Source organism: Rhinatrema bivittatum, chromosome 2 (assembly GCF_901001135.1).
Source record: "Rhinatrema bivittatum chromosome 2, aRhiBiv1.1, whole genome shotgun sequence".
NCBI lineage: Eukaryota > Metazoa > Chordata > Amphibia > Gymnophiona > Rhinatrematidae > Rhinatrema > Rhinatrema bivittatum.
In genome coordinates this window covers 103,823,841-103,847,014 of record NC_042616.1, presented here as the reverse complement: position 1 = coordinate 103,847,014, position 23,174 = coordinate 103,823,841, and the positions used below count along the sequence as shown (strand labels likewise).

Below are 23,174 nucleotides of genomic sequence, written 5' to 3'. Positions count from 1 at the left end.
GGCAGTGGAAACCACACTAACCAAATTGCTCGACTTAAAGGCCATAACGCCGGTGCCCATGCATCAACAAAATACTGGGCACTATTCCATCTATTTTATCGTTCCCAAGAAAGAGGGTACATTCCGGCCCATCCTGGACCTCAAGTCCGTCAACCGCCACCTGAGGGTACCTTGCTTCTGCATGGAAACCGTACACTCTGTCATAAAGGCAATACAGCCGGGAGAATTTCTCACATCCCTGGATCTGTCTGAGGCCTACCTGCACGTCTTGGTCCACCACGAGCATCAGGGCTTTTTACGTTTCGTGATCCTGGACCACCACTACCAGTTCCGGGCACTACCCTTAGGGCTAGCCACAGCACCCCGAACGTTCACCAAAATCATGGTTGTAGTGGTGACGACATTGAGGAAAGAAGGAATCTTCGTACACCCATATCTGGATGATTGGCTGATCAGGGCAAAATCGCCAGAGGAAAGTCATCAGGTGACCACCAGAGTCAAAACTCTACTGGAGAACTTCGGGTGGGTGGTCAACACAAACAGCTGTCTGCAGCCCTCCCAATCTCTGGAATACTTGGGAGTCTGGTTCAACCCCAGACAAGGTCATTCTGATTCCTACAAGAACAAAACTGATGTTTCAATTTCGAAACCTGTTAAGCAGTTAAGACTGTTAAGCAGTCTTCACCCCAAGGTGTGGGACTACCTCCAAGTCCTCAATCTCATGACATCCACACTGGAAGTGGTTCCAATGGCAAGAACTCACATGCCCCCCCCCCCCCCATAGCCTTCCCTTCTGTCACGATGGAATCCGATGTCCCAGAGCTACTCCGTTCGCCTCCAGCTCCCGGAGGAAGTTCGAACCCAGCTACAATGGTGGCTACAAGAAGACCATCTGAGCAAGGGAGTAAGATTATCCCCACCGACCTGGATCCTGCTCGCCATGGATGTGAGCCTACGAGGGTGGGGAGCCCACTGCCAAGAACTGACCGCCCAGGGGCAATGGGACAAGGAAGAGTCTGGATGGAACATCAACCGACTGGAAGCACGGGTAGTCAGGCTAGCCTGCCTACGCTTCAATCACAGACTCCGGAGCGAATCGGTCAGTCATGTCGGACAATGCCACAACAGTTGCCTACATCAACTGCCATGGAGGAACCAGAAGCCAATAGGTGTCCCTGGAAATAGACCCCCTAATGGCGTGAGCTGAATCAAACCTACAAGAGATCTCAGCCGCCCACATCGCGGGAAAAGACAACGTCACTGTGGATTACCTCAGCAGAGAAAGTCTAGACCCAGGAGAATGGAGGTTGTCTGCCACAGCCTTCCAGTTGATAGTAAACCGCTGGGGAACACCAGCCATGGACCTCCTGGCAACCCGGTCCAACGCCCAAGTTCCCAACTTCTTCAGTCGCAGACGGGAACCACAATTCCAAGGGATCAATGCCCTCGTCCAGGCCTGGCCACAGTAAATCCTGCTATACGCCTTCTCTACGGCCGCTACTGGGCGGGTTCATCAGCAAGCTGGAACACCACAGGGGGCCAGTACTTCTAGTGGCCCCGGCCAAGAAGGCCGTGGTACGCAGACATGCTAAGACTACTGACAGTGAGTCCTCTCCCTCTACCTCCACACCGGGATCTGTTCCAACAAGGCCCAATCCTCCACGAAGACCCAACTTCATTCTCTCTTACGGTCTGGCCATTGAGAGGACACGCCTGAAGAAGAACGGATACTCGGGGGTGGTGATTGACACACTGCTCCGAGCACACAAGTTTCCACATCTCTAACCTACATACGAATATGGAGAATATTCGAAGCCTGGTGTGAAGACAGCGACATCCTCCCGCGAACAGCCAAAATGCCCACGATTCTGGAATTCCTGCAGAACGGCTTACAGAAGGGGTTGTCTCTCAACTCCATAAAGGTGCAGGTGGCCGCATTGGCCTGCTACAGAGCCAAGGTGGAGGGCGGCAGCCTAGCCTTTCACCCGGACGTCTCCCGCTTCCTGAAAGGGGTCAAACAGATCCGACCACCCCTGAAGTGGCCGGTACCTTTATGGAATCTCAATCTAGTCCTAGACTTCCTAGCAGGAACCTCCTTCAGACCCACCCGCGGCCTGTCCCTCAGACTACTAACATTGAAGACTGCATTCCTAGTGGCAGTCTGTTCGGCCCGTCCGCATCTCCGAGCTTGAAGCACTGTCCTGTCGAGAATCATTCCTCAGATTCACACCGGGATCCAGTCAGCTACCCACGATCCCCTCCTTTCTCACAAAAGTGGTTTCTCACTTCCATCTAAACCAAACCATCTCGCTGCCATCGCCAGAAGAATATAAGGACTCTGAAGAATCTCGCCGCCTTCGCCATCTTAACGTCTGCAGACTCCTAGTCTGATACCTGGAAAGGTCGGAATCCGTACGAAAGACGGACCACCTAGTTGCCCTTCAAAGCGGGAAGAAACAAGGGGGAAGCGGCCTCACGGGCAACCATAGCCCGCTGGATCAAAGAAGTTTATCAAGGCGGCCTACGTAGAGGGAAGCAAGCCTCCACCTCTATAAGTCAAGAGGTGGAGTATAGCCCAGGCAGTGTCATGGGCGGAAACCAAAATGCTGTCACCCGCCAAGATCTATCGGGCAGTGACATGGTCCTCCATTCACACCTTCTCCAGGTTCTACCGCCTGGATGTTCAGGCTCAGGAGGACACCGCATTTGCAAGGGCAGTACTAAGTGGGCCATGGGCAGCCTCCCATCCGGTTCGGGAGTAGCTTTTGTACATCTCATTGGTCCTGTGTCCATCTGCTACATGCTAAGAAATGGAGAAATTACTTACCTGATAATTTCGTTTTCCTTAGTGGAGACAGATGGACTCGGCATCCTGCCGACAAACATGGAAACCTCTGGTGACAATCCCCAAGAGCAAGACAAACACGGGTAAGCCAAGCTTCCCTCTAAGACACCCATACCTACCGGGTGTCTGTGTTTCTTGGTTGAGTGCACTGGCTGTCTCCAGGGATAACCACATCAACCAGTTCAGGTTAATCACGTTAACCAAGTTATTCAAGTTATTCAGACACACATATATCCACAATTGCTTTTCGAGGAGAATACTGAAGAGCAGAGCTTCCTGCAGGGGTATATGTACTAGGGCTGACGTCAGACTGAAATCTGTCTCCATCTCCAACTGCTATTAGGAGCACACTATACCCATTGGTCCTGAGTCCATCTGTCTACACCAGTGGTTCTCAACCCTGTTCTGGGGACCCCCCCAGCTAGTCGGGTTTTCAAGATATCCACAATGAATATGCATGAGAGAAAATTTGCATGTTATGGAGACAGTACATGCAAATTTTGTCTCATGCATATTCATTGTGGATATCTTGAAAACCCGACTAGCTGGGGGGGTCCCCAGGACAGGGTTGAGACCCACTGGTCTACACTAAGGAAAATGAAATTATCAAGTAAGTTAATTTCTCCAATTTCAGTCGGCACAGCTTCATGTGGAAAAAGTGTCCTTCCTTAAGAGATCAATCAAGCTGGTTCCTTTCCAGGAGTATGGCTGAAATTTCTATTCCAGTTTTTTCCTTAAACCCAAAAAGGAGGATTGAATGTGATTCTGAATTTGAGGTCTGAACAAACTGTTGGTATGGGAGAAGTTCAAGATGAACTCGCGTCAGACAATTGTGCACTTTATTCAACTGGGATATTGGCTGTGCGCCTGGGATCTCAAGCATGCATATGCACATATCCATATTCACCTTGCACACAGGAAGTTCCTCAGGTTTGTGGTGAAGGAAGTACAGAGTGTTCCTTTTTGGCCTATCTGAAGTCCCGTGAGTATTTACAAAGTTCCTAGAGGTGGCACATATTTGTTGGTGGGTATCTGTGTTTTTCTTTACCTAGATAATTGGCTTGTGTCAGGCCTTCTGTGTCCCACCAGGAGTTCTGGAGTCACTTGAGTGCATCATCCAGTTCCTCCAGTCTCTTGGATTTTTGACCAGCTTTTCCAGGGCAAGTAAATGTGAATTGGTTATTTACTCTTTTGGATAATAGAAGGAGTAGGGGACACTCCATGAAGTTAGCATGTGGCACATTTAAAACTAATCGGAGAAAGTTCTTTTTCACTCCATGCTCAATTAAACTCTGGAATTTGTTGCCAGGGGATGTGGTTAGTGCAGTTAGTGTAGTTGGGTTTGAAAAAGGATTGGATAAATTCTTGGAGAAGAAGTCCATTACTTGCTATTAATTAAGTTGACTTAGAAAATAGCCACTATTACTAGCAGCAGTAACATGGGATAAACTTAGTTTTTGGGTACTTGCCAGGTTCATATGGCCTGGATTGGCCACTGCTGGAGACAGGATGCTGGGCTTGATGGACTCTTGGTCTGACCAGTATGGCATGTTTTTATGTTATCATAGAAACATAGAAACAGAAATGATGGCAGAAGAAGACCAAATGGCCCATCCAGTCTGCCCAGCAAGCTACGCACTTTATCCATTTTTTTTCCCTTTTTCTCTCTCCCACCTGTTACTATTGGCTTCCAGTACCCTCCAGCCCTAATTCCCCTCCACCCAATTTAGAGAGCAGCTTTGAATCTGCATCCAAGTGACATCCAGCTCAATTGGGGGTAGCAACCGCTGCAACAAGCAAGCCACCCTCTTGCCCCATACTCTTACCCACAGTCTCAGAAAAATATAAATTAAGCACGACATATTCAGTGAAAAAGCTACATACAATAAATAAAGCAAGAGTGCTCACCTGTAAGCAGGGTTCTCTGTAGGCAGTAAGACAATTAGCCATAACACATGGGTGATGTCATGCAATGACACTGACACAGCTCTCAGACCACATGCACACAAAGGGGAGAGGCTCTACACTCTTTGGACTAGAGAGAGTCCTAGTGTATTAACTAAAGAAGACTCAATCTCACCATCAGGCTTCTCAACTGTTCGTGTCCTTTGGTCCCAATAGATTGGGAAGGGCTAATGGACTCTTTCATGTACTGTTGTAATGTGCCTGATTTACAGATTGCAGACCATCATGGCTCATTAAGTAAGAGCAATAACAGCTTCAGTGGTTCATCTCAGGGCCACTTCTATTGAAAACATTTGCAAAGCTATTTGTTAATCTGTTCACACCTTCGTGTCTTGCTGTCTGGATATCATGTCCTGTGGAGACAATAACCTTTTTGACAAGCAGTTCTGCGCAGCCTGTTCACCCAGTAGTCCATTTTCTACTAGGTGGGGGTGGAGTTATCTTTAACTATTTGCTCTGCTATATAACCCTCAGCTTGGGACTCCCCACAGATTACAGCTAATTTATGCTGGTTTTTCGATGGTGAAAGCATTTGCTCACTTGTTAACAGGGTTCTCCACAGATAGGATGAATTAGCCATTCTTAATGCCTGCCTGCCTCCCTGGAGAATTGACTGCCTTACTAAAGCTTAAGCTATGGAACAACCTGAGTAGTCACAAGGCTGCGGGTTTCTCCCATGCATACTTAGTATAGTCTTTATTGAGCTCTGAGAGCTGTGTCAGTGTCTGTGTCATTGCATGACATCACCCATGTGTTATGGCTAATTGTCTTACTGCCTACAGAGAACCCTGCTTACAGGTGAGCACTCTTGCTTATTTATTGTATGTAGCTTTTTCACTGAATATGTCGTGCTTAATTTATATTTTTCTTGGGCATTTCTTGCTTTCCAAAAATACACCAGGTTTTTTAAATGTTTGCTCTTGGCAATAAACTATTGTAAAAGAAATCATAGATTGCAGAGGTCAGAGTAAAAAGGAAATACATTTTATAGCTTTTATGTTTTATAGCCAGAATATTTGGATTTATTGCATATTGTTTTTTTCCTACATCCAGAGACAAGTCGTAGCCATTATCGATGGAGTAACAACTGTGGTCACTGCTTCCATACCTGTAGTAGATGAAAATGTGAGTTATGAAGCTCTCCAGGAAAGTGCTGTCATATTAAATGGTGGGTGATATGAATTAAGAAATAAACCACAAGCTCATGAATGTAGTTGCAGCAAATTACTGTTTTCACAGCTAACAGAAAATGTCACACGAGATTTTATGGGGTAAATGGTGTTAGTACAATATTTTAGAATTTGTCATACTGATTGGGAAAGTGGAGTGAACTAACTGCATCATTGGTGCAACATATGTAGGAAGAATATCAACTGTTAAGGTTGATTAAAAATGTCAAATTTAATATTGAACTGGAAGATATATTTGTGCATTACTAAAACAGGGACTGCATGGATCAAAGGCAATTGGTAAAGGAGTATAGGAACTTTTACCTAAGTCCTCTGTCCATTCTGGCTCAGGTTGATAGTAATCAAGTCTTTATCATATGCGAGCTATTTAGTGGCCTGTGTGAAATCAGCTGGGTTTCTTTGTCCTGTTCACATCACTGAAAGACACCACCACAATTTGGTCTGTATTGGCCCTACTGTTGGCAGTTTCATCAGAGGGGAAAAAGATTGCACAGGGCTAGAGCCTTAATTATCTTCTCATCTATAGAGGTGTATTTTGAAATAGGGTTGAGAGACATTGGCAAAGCGCTATGGGGAACATGAATTGACACAATCTGTGCTATACCTGTCCTGTGGATAAAATGGAGGGCATTAATTTTCTGTGTTATTACTCTGGCACCTTAACAAAACACTAAATTCACTAGAAAATAAAAAAAATTCTGGAAGATTGTTGAGCTGGTGAGTTTGTTAGCATGTATATTTTAAGTTACCGTATTTTTCGCTCCATAAGACGCACCTGACCATAAGACGCACCTAGGATTCAGAGGGGGAAAATTTAAAAAAAAAAAAAAATTGTGCTAAACCGGCTCTGCGTCTGGGCGTCTTATGGAGCAAATTATGGGAGTGCATAGGTTTTTTTTTTCTCCCCATTTTGTTTTCGGGTCTGGGGAGGGCCATTTCGGTCCACTCCCCAGATCAGAAAATTTTTCTTTCTGTGGGAACCCCCAAAACCCCCCCCCCCCATCCCAACCCTTTAAATTAACAACCTCCACCCCCCTGACCCCCCCAAGACCTGCCGAATTAATTTCCTGCAACCCCCCACCCTCCTGACCCCCCCCAAGACCTGCCGAATTAATTTCCTGCAACCCCCCACCCTCCTGACCCCCCAAGACCTGCCAAACGTCCCTGGTGGTCCAGCGGGGGTCCAGGAGCGGTCCGGGAACGATCTCCTGGGCGTGAGCCGTCGGCTGCCAGTAAACAAAATGGCGCCGACGGCCCTATGCCCTCACTATGTCACTGAGACCGACCGCTGCTATTGGTCGGTCTCAGTGACATAGTGAGGGCATAGGGCCGTCGGCGCCATTTTGTTTACTGGCAGCTGACGGCCCTATGCCCTCACTATGTCACTGATACCGACCAATAGCAGCGATCGGTCTCGGTGACATAGTGAGGGCATAGGGCCGTCGGCTGCCAGTAAACAAAATGGCGCCGACGGCCCTATGCCCTCACTATGTCACGGAGACCGACCAATAGCAGCGGTCGGTTTCAGTGACATAGTGAGGGCATAGGGCCGTCGGCGCCATTTTGTTTACTGGCAGCCGATGGCCCGCGCCCAGGAGATCATTCCCGGACCCCCGCTGGACCACCAGGGACGTTTGGCAGGTCTTGGGGGGGTCAGGAGGGTGGGGGGTTGCAGGAAATTAATTTCAGGTCTTGGGGGGGGGGGGGTTGTAGGAAATTAAGTCGGCAGGTCTTGGGGGAGTCGGGGGGGGGGGGGGGGTGTTTGTTAGATTTTTGTTTGGTTTTTTTTTTATATTCGCTCCATAAGACGCACATACATTTTCCCCCCACCTTTGGGGGAAAAAAAGTGCGTCTTATGGAGCGAAAAATACGGTACTCGCGTTATCATTAGTACCCCTTTAGCTGTATCCCACAAGAAATGGATGTCATTATATAGAATAATTCCAAATTGCAGGGGTGGGGGGGAAGGGGTTGTAGAGAGACAGAAACCTTTGGTCCTGCACAAAATTCAAAGCTTGATTTTACTTTTACTCTAAAAGCACAGGGTTTTCTAAAATCCAGACTACGCTAAATCCCTTGTTGGCACTGTGAGTAGGAGTATTCAAGAGCTGGCAATCCCTAGCTTTGTAAAACTATTCTGGACTCCCTGGTAGTCATAACTCTAAGCATGTGGGAATGGTTTGAGAACGCTGTAACTTTAAAAATCAATCCCTGGATCGCTTGCGGTGACCCCTGGACTCCTCTCCCGGCGGATGCTGGGAGCAGTATGCAGATGAGCCTTCCGGTCCTCTTCTACTGCAAAAGATGCGGGGCCTCTGGAAGCTGGGGCTGAGGAATTCAATCCCTGGATCGCTTGCGGTGACCTCTGGACTCCCCTCCCGTGGGAGGCTCATAAATAAAATGAGAAGCCTGGGACCGGGTCTCAAGGTGGTGAAATGGATTACAAATTGGCTGACTGGACATCAGCGAGTACTGGTAAATGGAACCTATTCCGAAGAAAGAAGAGTGATAAGTGGAATTCCTCAGTGATAGGTTTTGGGACTGATTGTGAGCAATATTGCAGAGGAATTAGAAGGTAAAAGTTGTCTCTTAACAGATGCCACTAAGATTTGCAACAGAGTGGACACGCCTGAAAGAGTAGAAAAATTGGAGAAATGGTCGAAGGTTTGGCAGTTGGGATTCAGTGCCAAGAAATGCAGAGTCGTGCATTTGTGGCAATCAAATCCAAAGGAGTTGTATATGTGCGGGGGAGGGGGGAAGATTTATGTGCATGAACTGGGAGAGAGACCTTGGGGTGATAGTATCAGATCTGAACATGGCGAAACAGTGTGAGAAAGTGGTGGCTAAGGCCAGAGGGATGATTGACTGTTTTTTCAAAGAATCCTAACCAGCAGGAAAAAGGAGTTGATAATGCCACTGTACAAATCCTTGGTGAGGCCTCATCTGGAATTCTGTGTTCAGTTCTGGTGACCTTATCTCAAAAAGGATAAAGACAGAATGGAAGCAGTCCAGAGAAAGGTGACCAAAATGGTGTGGAGTCTTTACTGAGACTGGAGGACCTTAATATGTAAACCCTGGAGGAGAGAAGAGAGAGGGGGGATATGATACAGATCTTCAAATATCTGAAAGAAATAAATTATTGCAAATATCAAATCTTTTCTGATGAAAGGAGGCTACAAAACTAGAGATCATGATGTGAAACTCCAAGGGGAAAACTCAAAAACAATGTCTGGAAATATTTCTTCATGGAGAGTGTGGTGGATGCATGGAATGCCCTCTTGGAAGAGGTGGTGAAGACGAGAATAGTAATGGAATTCATAAGTGCATGGGACAAACACAGAAGTTCCCTGCTGACTAGAGAATGGAAATGAAGAAATGGGGTAACTTTACTATTACACCTAAAATTCACATTTCTGCACGGAGTGGCAGTTGCTACTTCCCTTAACAGAAGGCTTGGGGATAGCTTGCATGGAGCAGCAGTTGCTCCTACCCAAAAAACAAATTAATAAATTAAAAAATTAATTAAATTTTATATATATTTAAAAAAACAAAATATATAAAAAAAATTTTTTTAAATTTATATTTTTTTAATAATATATATATATTTTTTAAAGAAAACTTGCTGGGCAGATTAGATGGACCATTTTGGTCTTTATCTGCCATCATGCCCTATATTACTATGTCATACAGTTTCTAAAGTCTGCTCTCCACAGTGGAGTCTGGGTTGTTATATCAGATGCATTGCACTACAACCCTCAGATTGAAACTCCCCATAGATCAAAGCTAATTCAGCCCTGCTTATTGACAGAAAAAAGCATGTTTGTTTACCGTAAATGTTTCCATAGCTAGCAGGATGAATTAGGCATGAGATGCCTGCCCCTCCTCCATGGATAGCGCAGACTGTTCTATCCTACTAGCTTTGGAAACAGAGTGAGGAGACTTTGGGGCAACGCCCACATGGGAACTCCTGCACATACTCAGAGCTCTACTAGCTTGGAGAGACAGCTCTATTCAGTGCTGTCGGATGATGTTACCCAGAGATCATGACTAATTTGTCCTGCTATCTACAGAAACACTGTTTATGGAAAGCAAACTTGATTTTCTCTGTTTTGAATTTAATGGGTACAAAACCAGAAAGGGCTTAGTCTGACCCTGATGATCTGTAAAGCAACTAGTCAAAAAATGCACAGGGAAGAAAAATACAAAAATCTACTAATTTCACCTCTGAAAATTTCTATATACATTCACAGAAATATAATGCCTTAATAAATAAGGATTATCGTTATACACAACCAAACCACAAAATGTGTACTTGATCATTTTATTATCAGTCCATGATGATCATTTGTTGTTTTTATAGTGTTTTTTTTTTGTTTTGTTTGCAAATTAAAAAGCAGTATTGTCTCTACACTATACAGTCCCAATACACTTAGGGGTAGATTTTTAGAGCCCTGCTCGGCTAAATCCGCCCAAAACCGGGCGGATTTAGGCGAGCAGGGCCCTGCGCGCCGGGAAGCCTATTTTACATAGGCCTCCCGGCGCGCGCAGAGCCCCGGGACTCGCGTAAGTCCCGGGGTTCTCGGAGGGGGGCGTGTCGGGGGCGTGTCGGGGGGCGGGCCCGGTCGTCGCGGCGTTCCGGGGGCGTGTCGGCAGCGTTTTGGGGGCGGGTACGGGGCGTGGCTACGGCCCGGGGGCGTGGCCGCGCCCTCCGTACCCGCCCCCAGGTCGCGGCCCGGCGCGCAGCAGGCCCGCTGGCGCGCGGGGATTTACGTCTCCCTCCGGGAGGCGTAAATCCCCCGACAAAGGTAAGGGGGGAGTGTAGACAGGGCCGGGTGGGTGGGTTAGGTAGGGGAAGGGAGGGTAAGGTGAGGGGAGGGCAAAGGAAAGTTCCCTCCGAGGCCGCTCCGATTTCGGAGCGGCCTTGGAGGGAACGGGGGGAGGCAGCGCGGCTCGGCGCGCGCAGGCTATACAAAATCGATAGCCTTGCGCGCGCCGATCCAGGATTTTAGTGGATACGCGCGGCTCCGCGCGTATCTACTAAAATCCAGCGTACTTTTGCTTGAGTCTGATGCGCAAGCAAAAGTAGGCTGATCGCGCTTCTTTTAAAATCTACCCCTTAGCTTAGTATTAAAGAATCCTCACATGGATCTATGTTTTGCATCCGCTGCTTCAGGGGTAATACTCAATCACTATCTATATTGAGGAGATTGTCATTCGGCCTTTTTAGCTTTTTTTTTTTTTTTGTAAAATAAAAACATGGAGCACTATTTAAATTCAGGTATACCAATCTGGTGACTGGGTGGATCAAAGGGAATTGGCAAGCTGATTGTTATATTTGAATTTAAACAGTGCTTTGTGTGTGTTTTTGTTTTTTTTTAAGCCAAAATCTCTGAAGCTAAAGGGACTGCATGTACGCTATCGACAAGCAGGCATGAATCAGCCATAACGCATGGATGATGCCATCTGACATTGCAACACAAACCTAGCTCTTAGAGCTCAGTAAAATTCTTACTGGGCATGCATGAGACTTTCTGAACATGCATTCTGGGGCTCCAATCTCTTTCCACTCGTTAGTATCAAAATTCATGAAAGGAATATGGCATTTTAAGGTTCTGGTCAATAAACCTCCAGTACCTTGGGATCATAATGTAGTCCTAACTCAATTCATGAAACCTCTCAAATTCTCTTGAGTCCATAAACTTGAACTTTCTCACCTGTTTCTTGTAACCGTCACTTTATCTTGAAGAATAAGCAAATTGCAGATTCCGGTTTCATATTCACCACACCTGGCATTTTTCCCCAGCAGGGTTCTACGCACTCATCCTAAGTTCTTTCCAAAAGTGGTATTTGTATTCCACATTAAGCAAGCTATTGTGCTGCCAATTTTCTTTCCAAAACCACATGCTCACAAAGCAAAATGTCCTCTGAACTCCTTGCTTTGCAAGAGAGCCCTGAGGTATTACATAAAGAGGACTCATCCTCACTGTCGAGCTTCTCAGCTGTTTGTGTCTTTTGATTCCAATAGATTGGGAAGGGCAGTTGACAAACAAATACTATCTAATTGGCAGGTGGAATGTATCATGCACTGTTTCGTTCTGGCTGGCTTAAAGATTACAGATTGTCAAGCCTCAAGTGAAAGCCATAGTGACTTCAGTGGTTTGTCTCAGGGTCACTTCCTTAGACGACATATAGAAAACTGCTTCTTGATCATCAGTTCATACCTTTACCTCTCACTTCTCTCTAGATATCATGTCCCAAAGAGATATTAATTTTGGACAAACTGTTCTGCACAGCCACTGGTGTTGTCTGGGTTGTTTTAGTAATTTCACAGTTCAGCTCTCAGCTTGGGACTCCTTATGCAAAATGGCCAATTCATGCCTGTTTGCAAATGGAGAAAGCAAGTTTGATTGCCTATATGCAGGATTATCGGTAGCCAGCAGGATGAGTTAACAATACTTAATGTCTGCCCGCCTTCCTGGAGAGTCAACTACCTCACTAAAGCTTAAGCTCTGGAAAAGACTGAGAGGCTCACCAGGTAGGTAGCATGTGCATGTGAGAACTCTTGCACATGTTTAGTAAGACTTTTAGTGAGAGCTGGGTCCATATCAGGACTATTGGATTTATTTATTTATTTATTTGATGAGTTTTATGAGTTTGTCTAAGAACCCCTCCATACCCCCTATTAGTATATACCCATATATCCTTTGTATATTGTTGCATAGAGCAATTAATTTATCCCTTGTATATTGGTGCATAGAGTAATTAATTACATATATCATGTGTAGATTTGCTTCCACATTCTGTTATTGTTCTTTGTAAGGGCCATGCCCACAAGTTATTAGTTGTATGTAAACCGATACGATGTGCGAACGGCTATCGGTATATAAGAAACCACAAATAAATAAATAATAAATAAATACCGTTATTCGGTAGAGCCATCATAACGGTTTACAAAGTGAATATTATGGATGATGTTATCCATGTGTTAAGACTGATTCATCCTGCTATCTACAGAGAACCCTGTTTGCACGTAAGCAAACCTGCTGGCTGGGTGTTACTAGGATAGAAATATTGCTAAGATTTCCATTCTTCTTAGTTTGTCCGTAGAAGTGCTAAATACCTGCTCTGTTTTTCTGTTTAGGTATCTTACAGCTATTGCCTAAAAGTGAAGCAGTCCTTCAACTTGCCATCCAACGTTTATGTGAAGCTTGGTGGGAGAAAGGATTGGAAGGGAAAGAAGAGCTGGTGAAATGTGCTTTTATCTTGCTTGTAAGAGAGAGCCTCAAGGAGAAAAGCACGGTATGAAAATAATTTTTTAAGGCAGTAATTTAAACTTCTAATACAGAATTAAATAGTCTTTGAATATGGCTATTGGGCCAGTTTTTAGAACACAGACCAAAAATGCGAGTCTTGATCTACATATTTGTAGAGGATTGATTGGGCTGTTTGGGTTCATGATTAGTTATCAGATTTTTGTGTTTCCTTAAAATAGGAGTAAGAAGAAAAAATAGCTAGGTTCTAATAGAAGACTGGGGCTTCATTATTATATTCAATTTAACAGCTGATTCTTTTCTGTTATTAGTTGATGTCTACCTTTAAACATCTAAAATTCAACTTGAAAATGTAAATATTTGGATTCTACCTTTTGTATGTGCTGTTTGATTTTTAGGTGGTATAGGCTTTTTCTAAATAAAATTGCATTTTTTGAAGTGCTGAAAAGCGGAATATAAAAATATAAAATACATTTTTTTACCCTCACTGAAAATGGCTTGCTCTGTTAAGTCTGTTCTCCCTTCAAGTTGCCAGCTTATTGTCTGAGGTGTGGAGCAGGAGAAACCAAATTTGAACCTGATCCTCCATAGAAGATAAGGAGAAATGTGTTGTATTTTTTTTAAGAGTATGTAGGAGGAGGAGAAGAACAGGGCACACAGGCTCTTTGTAGAGCCAGTTTTATTTTTTGTGGGAATAGTTATGTATTTATACTTTCTACTTTTCTTTTTTGCTTTAGCAGATTTTGCCAACAAGAATGTAGAATTTTCATCCTTCCATTCATGATCACATATCTTACTTTATAAACCTATCTTAATTGATTGTAAGTACAGCTTGGAAAGCCCTTGGGTTAATTATTGTATAAAACAGTTTTAGACACTAGGGAATGCAGCTCAGGGATTGCTGCTGTTTTACTGATGCAGTTTGAGAGAGGTTTTATGCTTCAGTGCTTGTGTATGTAATTTAGAAAATATTCCATTAATTACAAGACAACTTGGAGAGGGGCTAGATCTGGAGAAAATTTGAGGTGGGGGAGTTTTTTAAATACTTCACAATGAGTTTTTGTATGTGGGTCTCATTCATTTGAAAAGTGCCATTAAGTATGAAACTTGCCAGTCATCCTTTTGAAAATATGATGAGACATTTTGGAACACATTGAGCATAAAATATGCCATGCTGAATTAAACAATAGGCCCTTTGAGGCCAGCATCCTGTCTCTGTTAGTGGCCAATCTGGGACCCAATTTAGCAGACCCCAAAGAGTAGATCCACTCTATTGCTGACTCCCAAGGATAAGAGAGCTTTTCCAAATCTACCTGGATGAATGTTTGATTTTTTTTCTCCAGAAACTTGTTCAAATGCCTTTTAAAGTCAGCTATGTTAGATGTCTTGACCACATCCAACTGTAGCTTAATTGTGCATTGAGTGAAAAAATACTTTCTCCAGTTTTTTAAATCTGTTTCGTGGTGTATCCCTTAGTTGCGTTTCTATGGTTATTTATCCTCTCAAATAGGCCATATGGGCTATCTAGACTGTTCAGCTCTATAATTCTTGCCACTCCCTCGGGGATCTCCGCTGTACATATTGCACCTCATATCTCCTCTGTCGCCTCTTCTTAAATTTGAAGAGCCCTAATCTGTTTAGTATCTCTTCATAAAGAAGCTGTTCCATTCCCATTATTGTTTTTGTTTCCGTTCTCTCTACCTTTCTAGTTGTGCTTTATCGTTTTGAGATGGATCTATTCAGAAGTATTATGATATTTTCAACTCTAATCTCCATTCATTTCCAAGTAATTCATAACATTCTATTGGCTTTTTGACCACCATTGCACACTGAATTGAGGATTTTAACGTATTATCCACCATGGCTCTAAGATCCTCTCCCTCATGAAGACTCCTAAATTGGAACCCAGCATTATATACCTATATTTTGTTGTAACACCCCTTACCTTCAGACACTCCTAGCATAGCATCTCGTAGCGTGCTGCATCCTAGTGCCTGGTTAGAACCACCTGTGCTTCCTGAAGTCTTTTTCTAGGCCAGGCAGCCAGTTCCTCCTGGGGGCGCTGACTGATCATGTCATCTCTGCTCTAGTTTAAAATGAAGCTCAGCATAGCAACCCAAAGCCTCAGCATCGGGTCTCCTGCCATGCTCCTGCCTGCAGTGGTAGTTGCTTTATGTTCTTGTTTTGTTCCTATATTGCTATTTTCTATTCCTCCTGCTTTATTACTGCTTTGTCGTGTACCAGTTTTCCCGTCCAGTCCTGCCTTCCTTTCTCATGTGTCTCCCTGGTTTTCGTCTCCTTGGCTTTGCTCTTCAGTTGCTGACCTCGGACCGGACATTGACTTCATCTTGCCTACTGCCTACCATGCCACTTGCCTGGACTTTAACTATACCTTTCCTGTTGTCAGCTTTGACGTCATATCAGACACTGACCTTGCCTTGCCTGCTGCCTGCCATGACCCTTGCATGGACTCGGAATATTTATTTATTTGTTTTTATATACCGACATTCAACACATGTTATCACATCTGTTTACATGGACCAACTTGTTGGTTACATTGTAACAGGGTGTGGAAGCTGGAAGAACATAACAGGGGGGAATAATATGAGACTTAGACTAGAGCAATGTGCACATAAGTTTAAATCAAAACTCAAAACGTGGCTCTTTAAACAAGCCTACCCTTAAATACGCGACTTCCCCCATTCTAATCCCTGCTGTCAAACTTTTCCCTACCCCACCAGAGTAACCATGATAAGTTTGCCCGTAGATAACACTTGTCCACACCTCGGGTGTGGCTCTCCGCGTAATTGTATAGCCCTGCTAACATGTCCACACGTTGTGCTAGATATGAGTCATTGGCTCTCCCGTCTCTTCATAATGTTGGGAATCTTTATGATGTACATAAGTTTTCTTTGTTTCTAGCCTTAAGCTTTCGCTTCCCCATGCAACTGTCTCTGCACTTCCCAGTTCTCTGTTAACCTGGCTTTTTGTAACTGCTCTCTTCCTGCTTTGTTGTTTACCTTTGTTACATGTAAACCGACATGATATCTCTGATGGTCAGTTAAGAAAAACACAAATAAATAAATAAATACAAAACAGAATAACTTTAGGGGGGAGGGTTTCTCTTATGAGCATTTAGGTACATAGAAACTTAACATTCTGCGTTAAATGTATTTTCAGATTAAAAATGGCTTGATTCTGTGAGACGTTCCTGGGGGGGTAGATAGTTTTGAGTTGACAACTGTTTCAGTGTGGGAAAGGTATGGGATGGGTAGGGGGGATGGGGATTGGGTATTTCAAGGTGAAGAGCGATTGGAGAGTAGGGTGGTGGGTAAGGGGGTGTGGGAGGGAAGAGGGAGGAAATGAGGGGGGGGGGGGAAGGGGGTGAATGGGTTGAGTGCTGGTTGTCTTCAGGATGTCGTGAAGGCTTTTTGGAAGAGCCATGTTTTCAGTTTCTATTTGAAAGTTTGTGATGTTGGTTCGAGTCTTAGGTCTGTCGGGAGGGTGTTCCATTGGGGGGGGGGGGTTTCCGGCTATGGAAAGTGCACGTTCTCTGGTTGAGTTGTGGTGAGCTAGTTTTGAGGAGGGGGTAGTGAGAAGACCGGTGTTTGTGGAACGTAGATTCTTTTGTGGTATTTGGAAGTGTAGGGTGACATTCATCCATTCCATTTTATTCCTGTATAGTGCTTTGTGGATGAGGGATAAGGTTTTTTATTGTATTCTGTAAGGGATCGGCAATCAGTGCAGCTCTTTGAGAATTGGGGTGATGTGCTCAGATCTTTTGATTCTGGTGAGTGATCTGGCTGCTGCGTTTTGTAGGAGTTGAAGTGGTTTAATATGAAGTTGAAGTGGTAATAATTTGCCTTCACCTATTGCCTGCCTTGACCTGCCACTCTCACTCTGCCATTGGCCTGCAGCCTGCGTACTCTCTCCTCACACTGGCCCAAGGGTCCATTCCATGCCACATTACATTTGGCTTTGTTTTCTTAAATTCCTTACTTTGCAGTTGTCTGCTTTAAATTTCACCTACCATTTAGATGACCAGTCTTGCAAAATCGTTTTGTGGTTTCTCATAATTTTGTGGTTTCTTGTATTTTTTTTTAATATTTAAATTTTATTCTCATTGACATTGAAAAAGATACCTATAAACATAAGAGAAACATCTCCATCATATATAACACAGATTCATACAAACATCAACATAATATCAATCATAGAGATTTTTCCACCCCCAAATTACCAACCCCTCCCAAACCCATCTCAGTCTATAGGCTATAGGATAACAGTCCCCTATTTCCATACTCCCTCAGGTCAGCTATTACTTCATCTCCTTGTTTTTAATAAACAGTGCAGCAACACTGTAAAGTTGAATATTATTTAGCATTATTGTAAAGAGATCCTAAAGTCACTTCTCTTTCTTTAAGACTTGGGGACACTATAGTTTTTGATACCATCTTAAAAAAGGTTCCCAGATTTGAGCTTGGAAAGGTACAGCATCTCTTTGTATAGCAGTTAAATAAAGCCAATAGTGTACTGCCCAGATTCGTTTCAGAAATGTGGTTTCAGCAGGAGGATGTTCTTTCCGCCAGTGGGCTGCAACTTCCTGCCTAGCCACACATAGTATATAATTTATTAATATCTTATAGGCAGGTGGCCAGGATTGTGGATAAGCTGAGAGAAAAGGAATGTTTAACTTGGTTACTTGAGAGAGTATATCTTCTATCCACCTCCAAAAAGGAACAATCTTGGGACATGACCACCATGTCTCCAGCAGTTATTATCTTGAGTTGGATAAATCTTACTTAGTTTAGCTGGTGATAGATACCATCTATATACAGGATTATAATTGGTTTAAATAATGTTAGCTGAAGAAGAACTTTTAGAAATATTCATATAAGAACAGATCCACTAATGCTTGGTCCACATATGCCCCCAGTCCAGCTTCCACTTCCTCTGATGTGGGGCAGGAAGCTCTCTGGCCGTCCCTAGCCAGACAGATCTTAGATATAAGACCTTTAGTTACAGTGTGCACACAATCTCTTCAAACTCAGTCAGCTCTCTAGTCACCTGATGACATAAAGACCCATCAATAAGGCAGTGTTGCAATTGAATATAATGAAAATATTCAGTCAGGTAGGTTGTATTGTAATTGTATATCAGAAAAAGCAAGAATATTGAAATTATCGATTAGTTGCCCACAACACCAGATACCTCTTTGGGGACCATCTGCTAAATATATTTCCCAGGTTGGTCATAGTGTGCCCCTCTTTATATAGGTCCAGCGGGCCAAAGATTCATGTCCCGTCAGGGCAGATCTCCATCTTTTCCATAATTTTAACATTAACCCAGAAAAGGATTTAGAACTCTATTATAACCTCCATGTGGAGGTAGACCCCATAGCCTAACGTAAAGGGTCTCATCCTTGATTTCTGCTTGCTCAATGCTTGTCCATTGTTTCTTATAATCTCGGGGCGTCCAATCATCTTCAGCTCTCATTTGGACCGCAATATAATATTGCAAACAATTAGGGACTGCCAAACCCCCCAAGCGCTTAGGCTCAAATAATACCCTTCTAGCCACCCTAGGAGGGCGTTTCCACCAAATATAATGTAAGACTTTTGTGTGTAGCAATCTCAAAAATTTAACTGGAACCTCTATTGAGAGTTTGAAAAAGGTAGAGCCACCTGGGGAGCACATTCATCTTAATGACTGCCACTCGTCCTAGCCAGGACATGGATATGAGGTCCAAATATCCAGGTCTCTAGAAATCCGTGTCATTAATGGGACATAATTTAATCTAAATAGCTGTGACCAGTCAGGTCCCAGCTGAATTCCCAAATGTCGAATATTGTGGGATGCCCATTTAAAGGGAAAATACGCCTGTAATCTGAGCGCCTGTTCATCAGATAGAGAAACATTTAGGGTCTCTGATTTGGACATATTTACTTTGAAGCCCGAAATGGCACCAAATCTCAAGCTCCAGCACTAATATGGGTAATGACAATTGTGGATGGGCAACAGAAAACAGGATATCATCCGCAAATTTTAATTTGGGGGCCGCAACACAAATACCCTTAATGTCCTCAGTTAGTATCATGGACGCCAGGGGCTCCATAAACAGAGTAAAAAGTAGAGGTGAGAGTGGGCATCTGTCTTGTGCCCCTACCCAGCTCAAAAATACTAGAATACAGGCCTTAGGGGAAGCATACATAACTCTCGGCCAAGTTCGGAAATTCTCCCCCAAGCCTACTTTTTGTAAAACTTTAAACAAAAACCCCAAACTGGTAGATGTGGTGTGTTTGGATTTTCAGAAGGCGTTTGACAAAGTCCCTCTTGAGAGGCTTCTAAGAAAACTAAAAAGTCATGGGGTAGGAAGAGATGTCCTTTCGTGGATTACAAACTGGTTAAAAGACAGGAACGAGAGTAGGATTAAATGATCTGTTTTCACACTGGAAAAAATAAACAATAGAGTACCTCAGGGATCTGTACTTCGAGTGCTTTTCAATATATTTATAAATGATCTGGAAAAGGGCACGACGAGTAAGGTGATCAGATTTGCTGATGATACTAAATTATTCAGAATAGTTAAGTCACAAGCGGATTGTGATAAATTGAAGAAAGCCTTTGCGAGACTGGGTTGGGCATCCATATTGCAGATGAAATATAATGTGGACAAGTGCAAGATGATGCATATAGGGAAAAATAACCCATGCTGTAGTTAGACAGTGTTAGGTTCCATATTAGGAGTTACCACCCAGGAAAAAGATCTGGGTGTCCTAGTGGATAATACATTGAAATCGTCGGTTCAGTGTGCTGCGGTGGTCAAAAAAGCAAACAATGTTAGGAATTATTAGGAAGGGATGGTGAATGAAAAGGAGAATGTCATAATGTCTCTATATTGCTCTATGGCGAGACCATACCTTGAGTACTGTGTACAATTCTGGTTACCGCATCTCAAAAAAGATATAGTTGCACTGGAGAAGGGCAACCAAAATGATAAAGGGCATCAAATGGCTCCCCTATGGGGAAAGGCTAAAGAGGTTAGGGCTGTTCAGCTTGGAGAAGACAGCTGAGGGGGGAGAAGACAGCTGAGGGGGGATATGATGGAGGTCTATAAAGTCATGAGAGGACTAGAACAGGTACATGTGAATCGGTTCTTTACTCTTTTGGATAATGCAAGGACCAGAAAACTCTCTGACGTTTGCAAGTAACACATTTAAAACAAATATGAGAGAATTATTTTTCACTCAGCGCAGAATTAAGCTGTGGAATTCATTGCCAGAGGACGTGGTTAAGGCAGTTAGTGTAGCTGGGTTTAAAAAAGTTTTGGATAAGTTCCTGTAGGAGAAGTCCATAAACTGCTATTAATCAATAGGGAATAGCCACTGCTTGTTGCCGGCATTAGTAGCTTGGGATTTATTTAATGTTTGGGTACTTGCCAGGTATTTATGACTTGGATTGGCCACTGTTGGAGACAGGATACTGGGCTTGATGGATCTTGGTCTGACCCAGTATGTGTATCTTATGTTCTTATGTTCATGGCTGGACTGGTGTAGCAGGACTTTTGGAAACGAAATTAGCAGGTAAGAAATTTTCTCCTTCCTCACTTGTTGATATTACTCACTAATTGCTTCTTATTATGAAATGGATTTCTCCTAACCTAATTTTTGAAACAGTCTGTATAATTAAACCATGTGATTGGGCTGGATGGGGGGAGGGGGATATGAATCAGACATTGATGTATACTATACCAGGAAATAGTTTTCTTACCTTGCCATAGCAAACAATTGACTAAAACATACATGGAAAATAAAACTGGATCTGATTCACTAACACTTTTTTTTTTTTTGTTTTCGTTCTGTCTATGGGGAGCAGAGTTTATTGAAACAGGACTGTAGTGGGTTTTTAACAGCCACCTGAATTTTTGTCTTTGTGCTAGAATAATCCATGCTCTTAAGCATTATGTTGGGAGAAATTGTGACGGCACATAAGAGATCAAGGGCAAAAGTTAACCCAATTAATCCTAAAAGCAGACGAAACTATTATTGTTCAACTGTTTCCTGTTAACATATTTTACAGTTGTCTTTCTTTTTTCTTTTTAAGGGTTCAGATATAAACCGTCTGTGGTGTTTCCATCAGGCCCTTCTAACATTTGATTATTGTAGTGACGAAAGCAGTGACTTAAAAGACTTGCTGCTTCAGTGCTTTATGAGTGTTATCCATATCAAAAAAGAAGAGGTAACTGTACTCTGCTTTTTATCTGAAATCTTTTGAAGATATGCTATAAATTTCCACAAATGTTATAGCTCTGTTTCAATGTCAAACAGTTCATGCTGTTATAGTGAAATACCTATAATTCTGTCTTATATGTTGTGAAATGTAAATCAAAGGCTCTTTATGGTCTGAGGTTCCTTTCTTTAGGTGTCAGTTTGTTAACAAAAAATTCAGGTCATCCCCTTTTTATTCCTAATAATTTAATGATGAATTCTCTGAGCTTCTCTGCTTCAAAGAGCAAAAGAGGGAAGAGAATATCTCTATTTTTTGGAAAGTTTTATTCCAAACTAGACCAATTTTTCCATATTCTTTGGAGAAGCTTTTGAGTTATCACTATCTATTGTGACCTTGGGTACAAACTCGGATTGTGAGCCATCTGGGGACAGAGAAAAAACGACAATACCTGAATGTAATCTGCTTTAAAGTGCCAAAAAGTGGAATATAAAATCACATAAATTAATACAGTGAATATTTACACCATGCTTCTGCTCCTAAATAATATCTGGTTTATCGATTCTTTTCCTTTTGGCGCAGTGGCTAAAAGGAGTACAGATTCATTCCTTATAGTTAACTTGTACTCTCACTTTTCTGTTGATAAACAGGCTTATTTAGCCATGCTGTCTGGGTGATGGCATCTTGGGGGTGGAGCTGTCTCTAAGCTTGAAGAGTTTTCCGTCTGTGCGGCTGCGCAGCTCTTGCCACGCCTATCAAGCAAATCTTCTCAGTTGGAGTAGGTCTCTCACCAAATTTTTTTCTCCTCTTAAAAAAAAAAAAAAAAAAAAAAAAAAAAAGCACTTCTAAGCACTATGATGCCGAAAGCCCCTGGCTTTAAATACTGGAAGTGCAGAAAAATCATGTCTGTGATCAATAGCCACAATTACTGTTACCTGTGCCTTGGTCCCAAACACGACCAAGCAGCCTGCAGAGACTGTAGAAGAATGTCTCTCCCAGGGCCCAACGCCAAAGAGCCACTAAAATTTAGAAACAAGAGGAGACAACAGGATCCTATGCTCCTTCTCCAGTGGAAGGAAGATCCACGCACTCCTCTCCAGGCCCAAAAACTCACCACACAGACCTGGTAAGGCAAGCCTCATCAGTGGGATCTGAGGGAAAACAGAAACAGGTCATTAAAACATCGTCAACGCACACTATGTCTAAAGAATAGACGCATAAAAGTGTCTATTCATACAAAGGTGGTGCAACTCAAGGCGTCTGAAAAGTCAATGCAAGTGAAGTCGTCAAACTCAATGCAAAGAAAAGCGTCAGAGAAATTGATGCAAGGAAAAGCGTCGGAGAAAGCGCACATGTGAAAGCTTTTAACAAATCGCAAGGAAAAACATTGGAGAAATCAACGCAATGGAAAATGTCAGACAAATCACAACAGAGAGCATTGTGAGAATCAACATGCACAAAATCACTAGTCCTTTCAAGACATGGCAGTGAGTCGGAAACAACACATATTAAAACATCAGAAAAGTCTACGCAAATGAGTTTCCTCTCTTTTGGAATAAGGCTCCTGAACACGATGGCCCAATAAACACTGAAGCGCTTTCCAAATTTATTCTTCGACCAGAACACTCACCATTACTATCTCCTTGGAGTAGTGATTAGACCACCATCACATAGGCT

General features: G+C 43.2%; 1 protein-coding gene across 3 annotated transcripts in view; it reads left to right on the top strand.

The window, feature by feature from the left end:
* Positions 1-23,174, top strand: part of NCAPG2 (non-SMC condensin II complex subunit G2) — a 327,980-nt gene that overhangs the window by 52,678 nt on the left and 252,128 nt on the right. For 2 of the 3 annotated variants that reach the window (XM_029588506.1, XM_029588507.1), the window contains 3 exons: positions 5,864-5,978; positions 13,142-13,299; positions 21,375-21,509. In XM_029588506.1, the coding sequence (XP_029444366.1) occupies positions 5,864-5,978; positions 13,142-13,299; positions 21,375-21,509 (408 nt within the window). The remainder of the gene's footprint in view (positions 1-5,863; positions 5,979-13,141; positions 13,300-21,374; positions 21,510-23,174) is intronic. The other variant, XM_029588508.1, reaches the window with a different exon arrangement.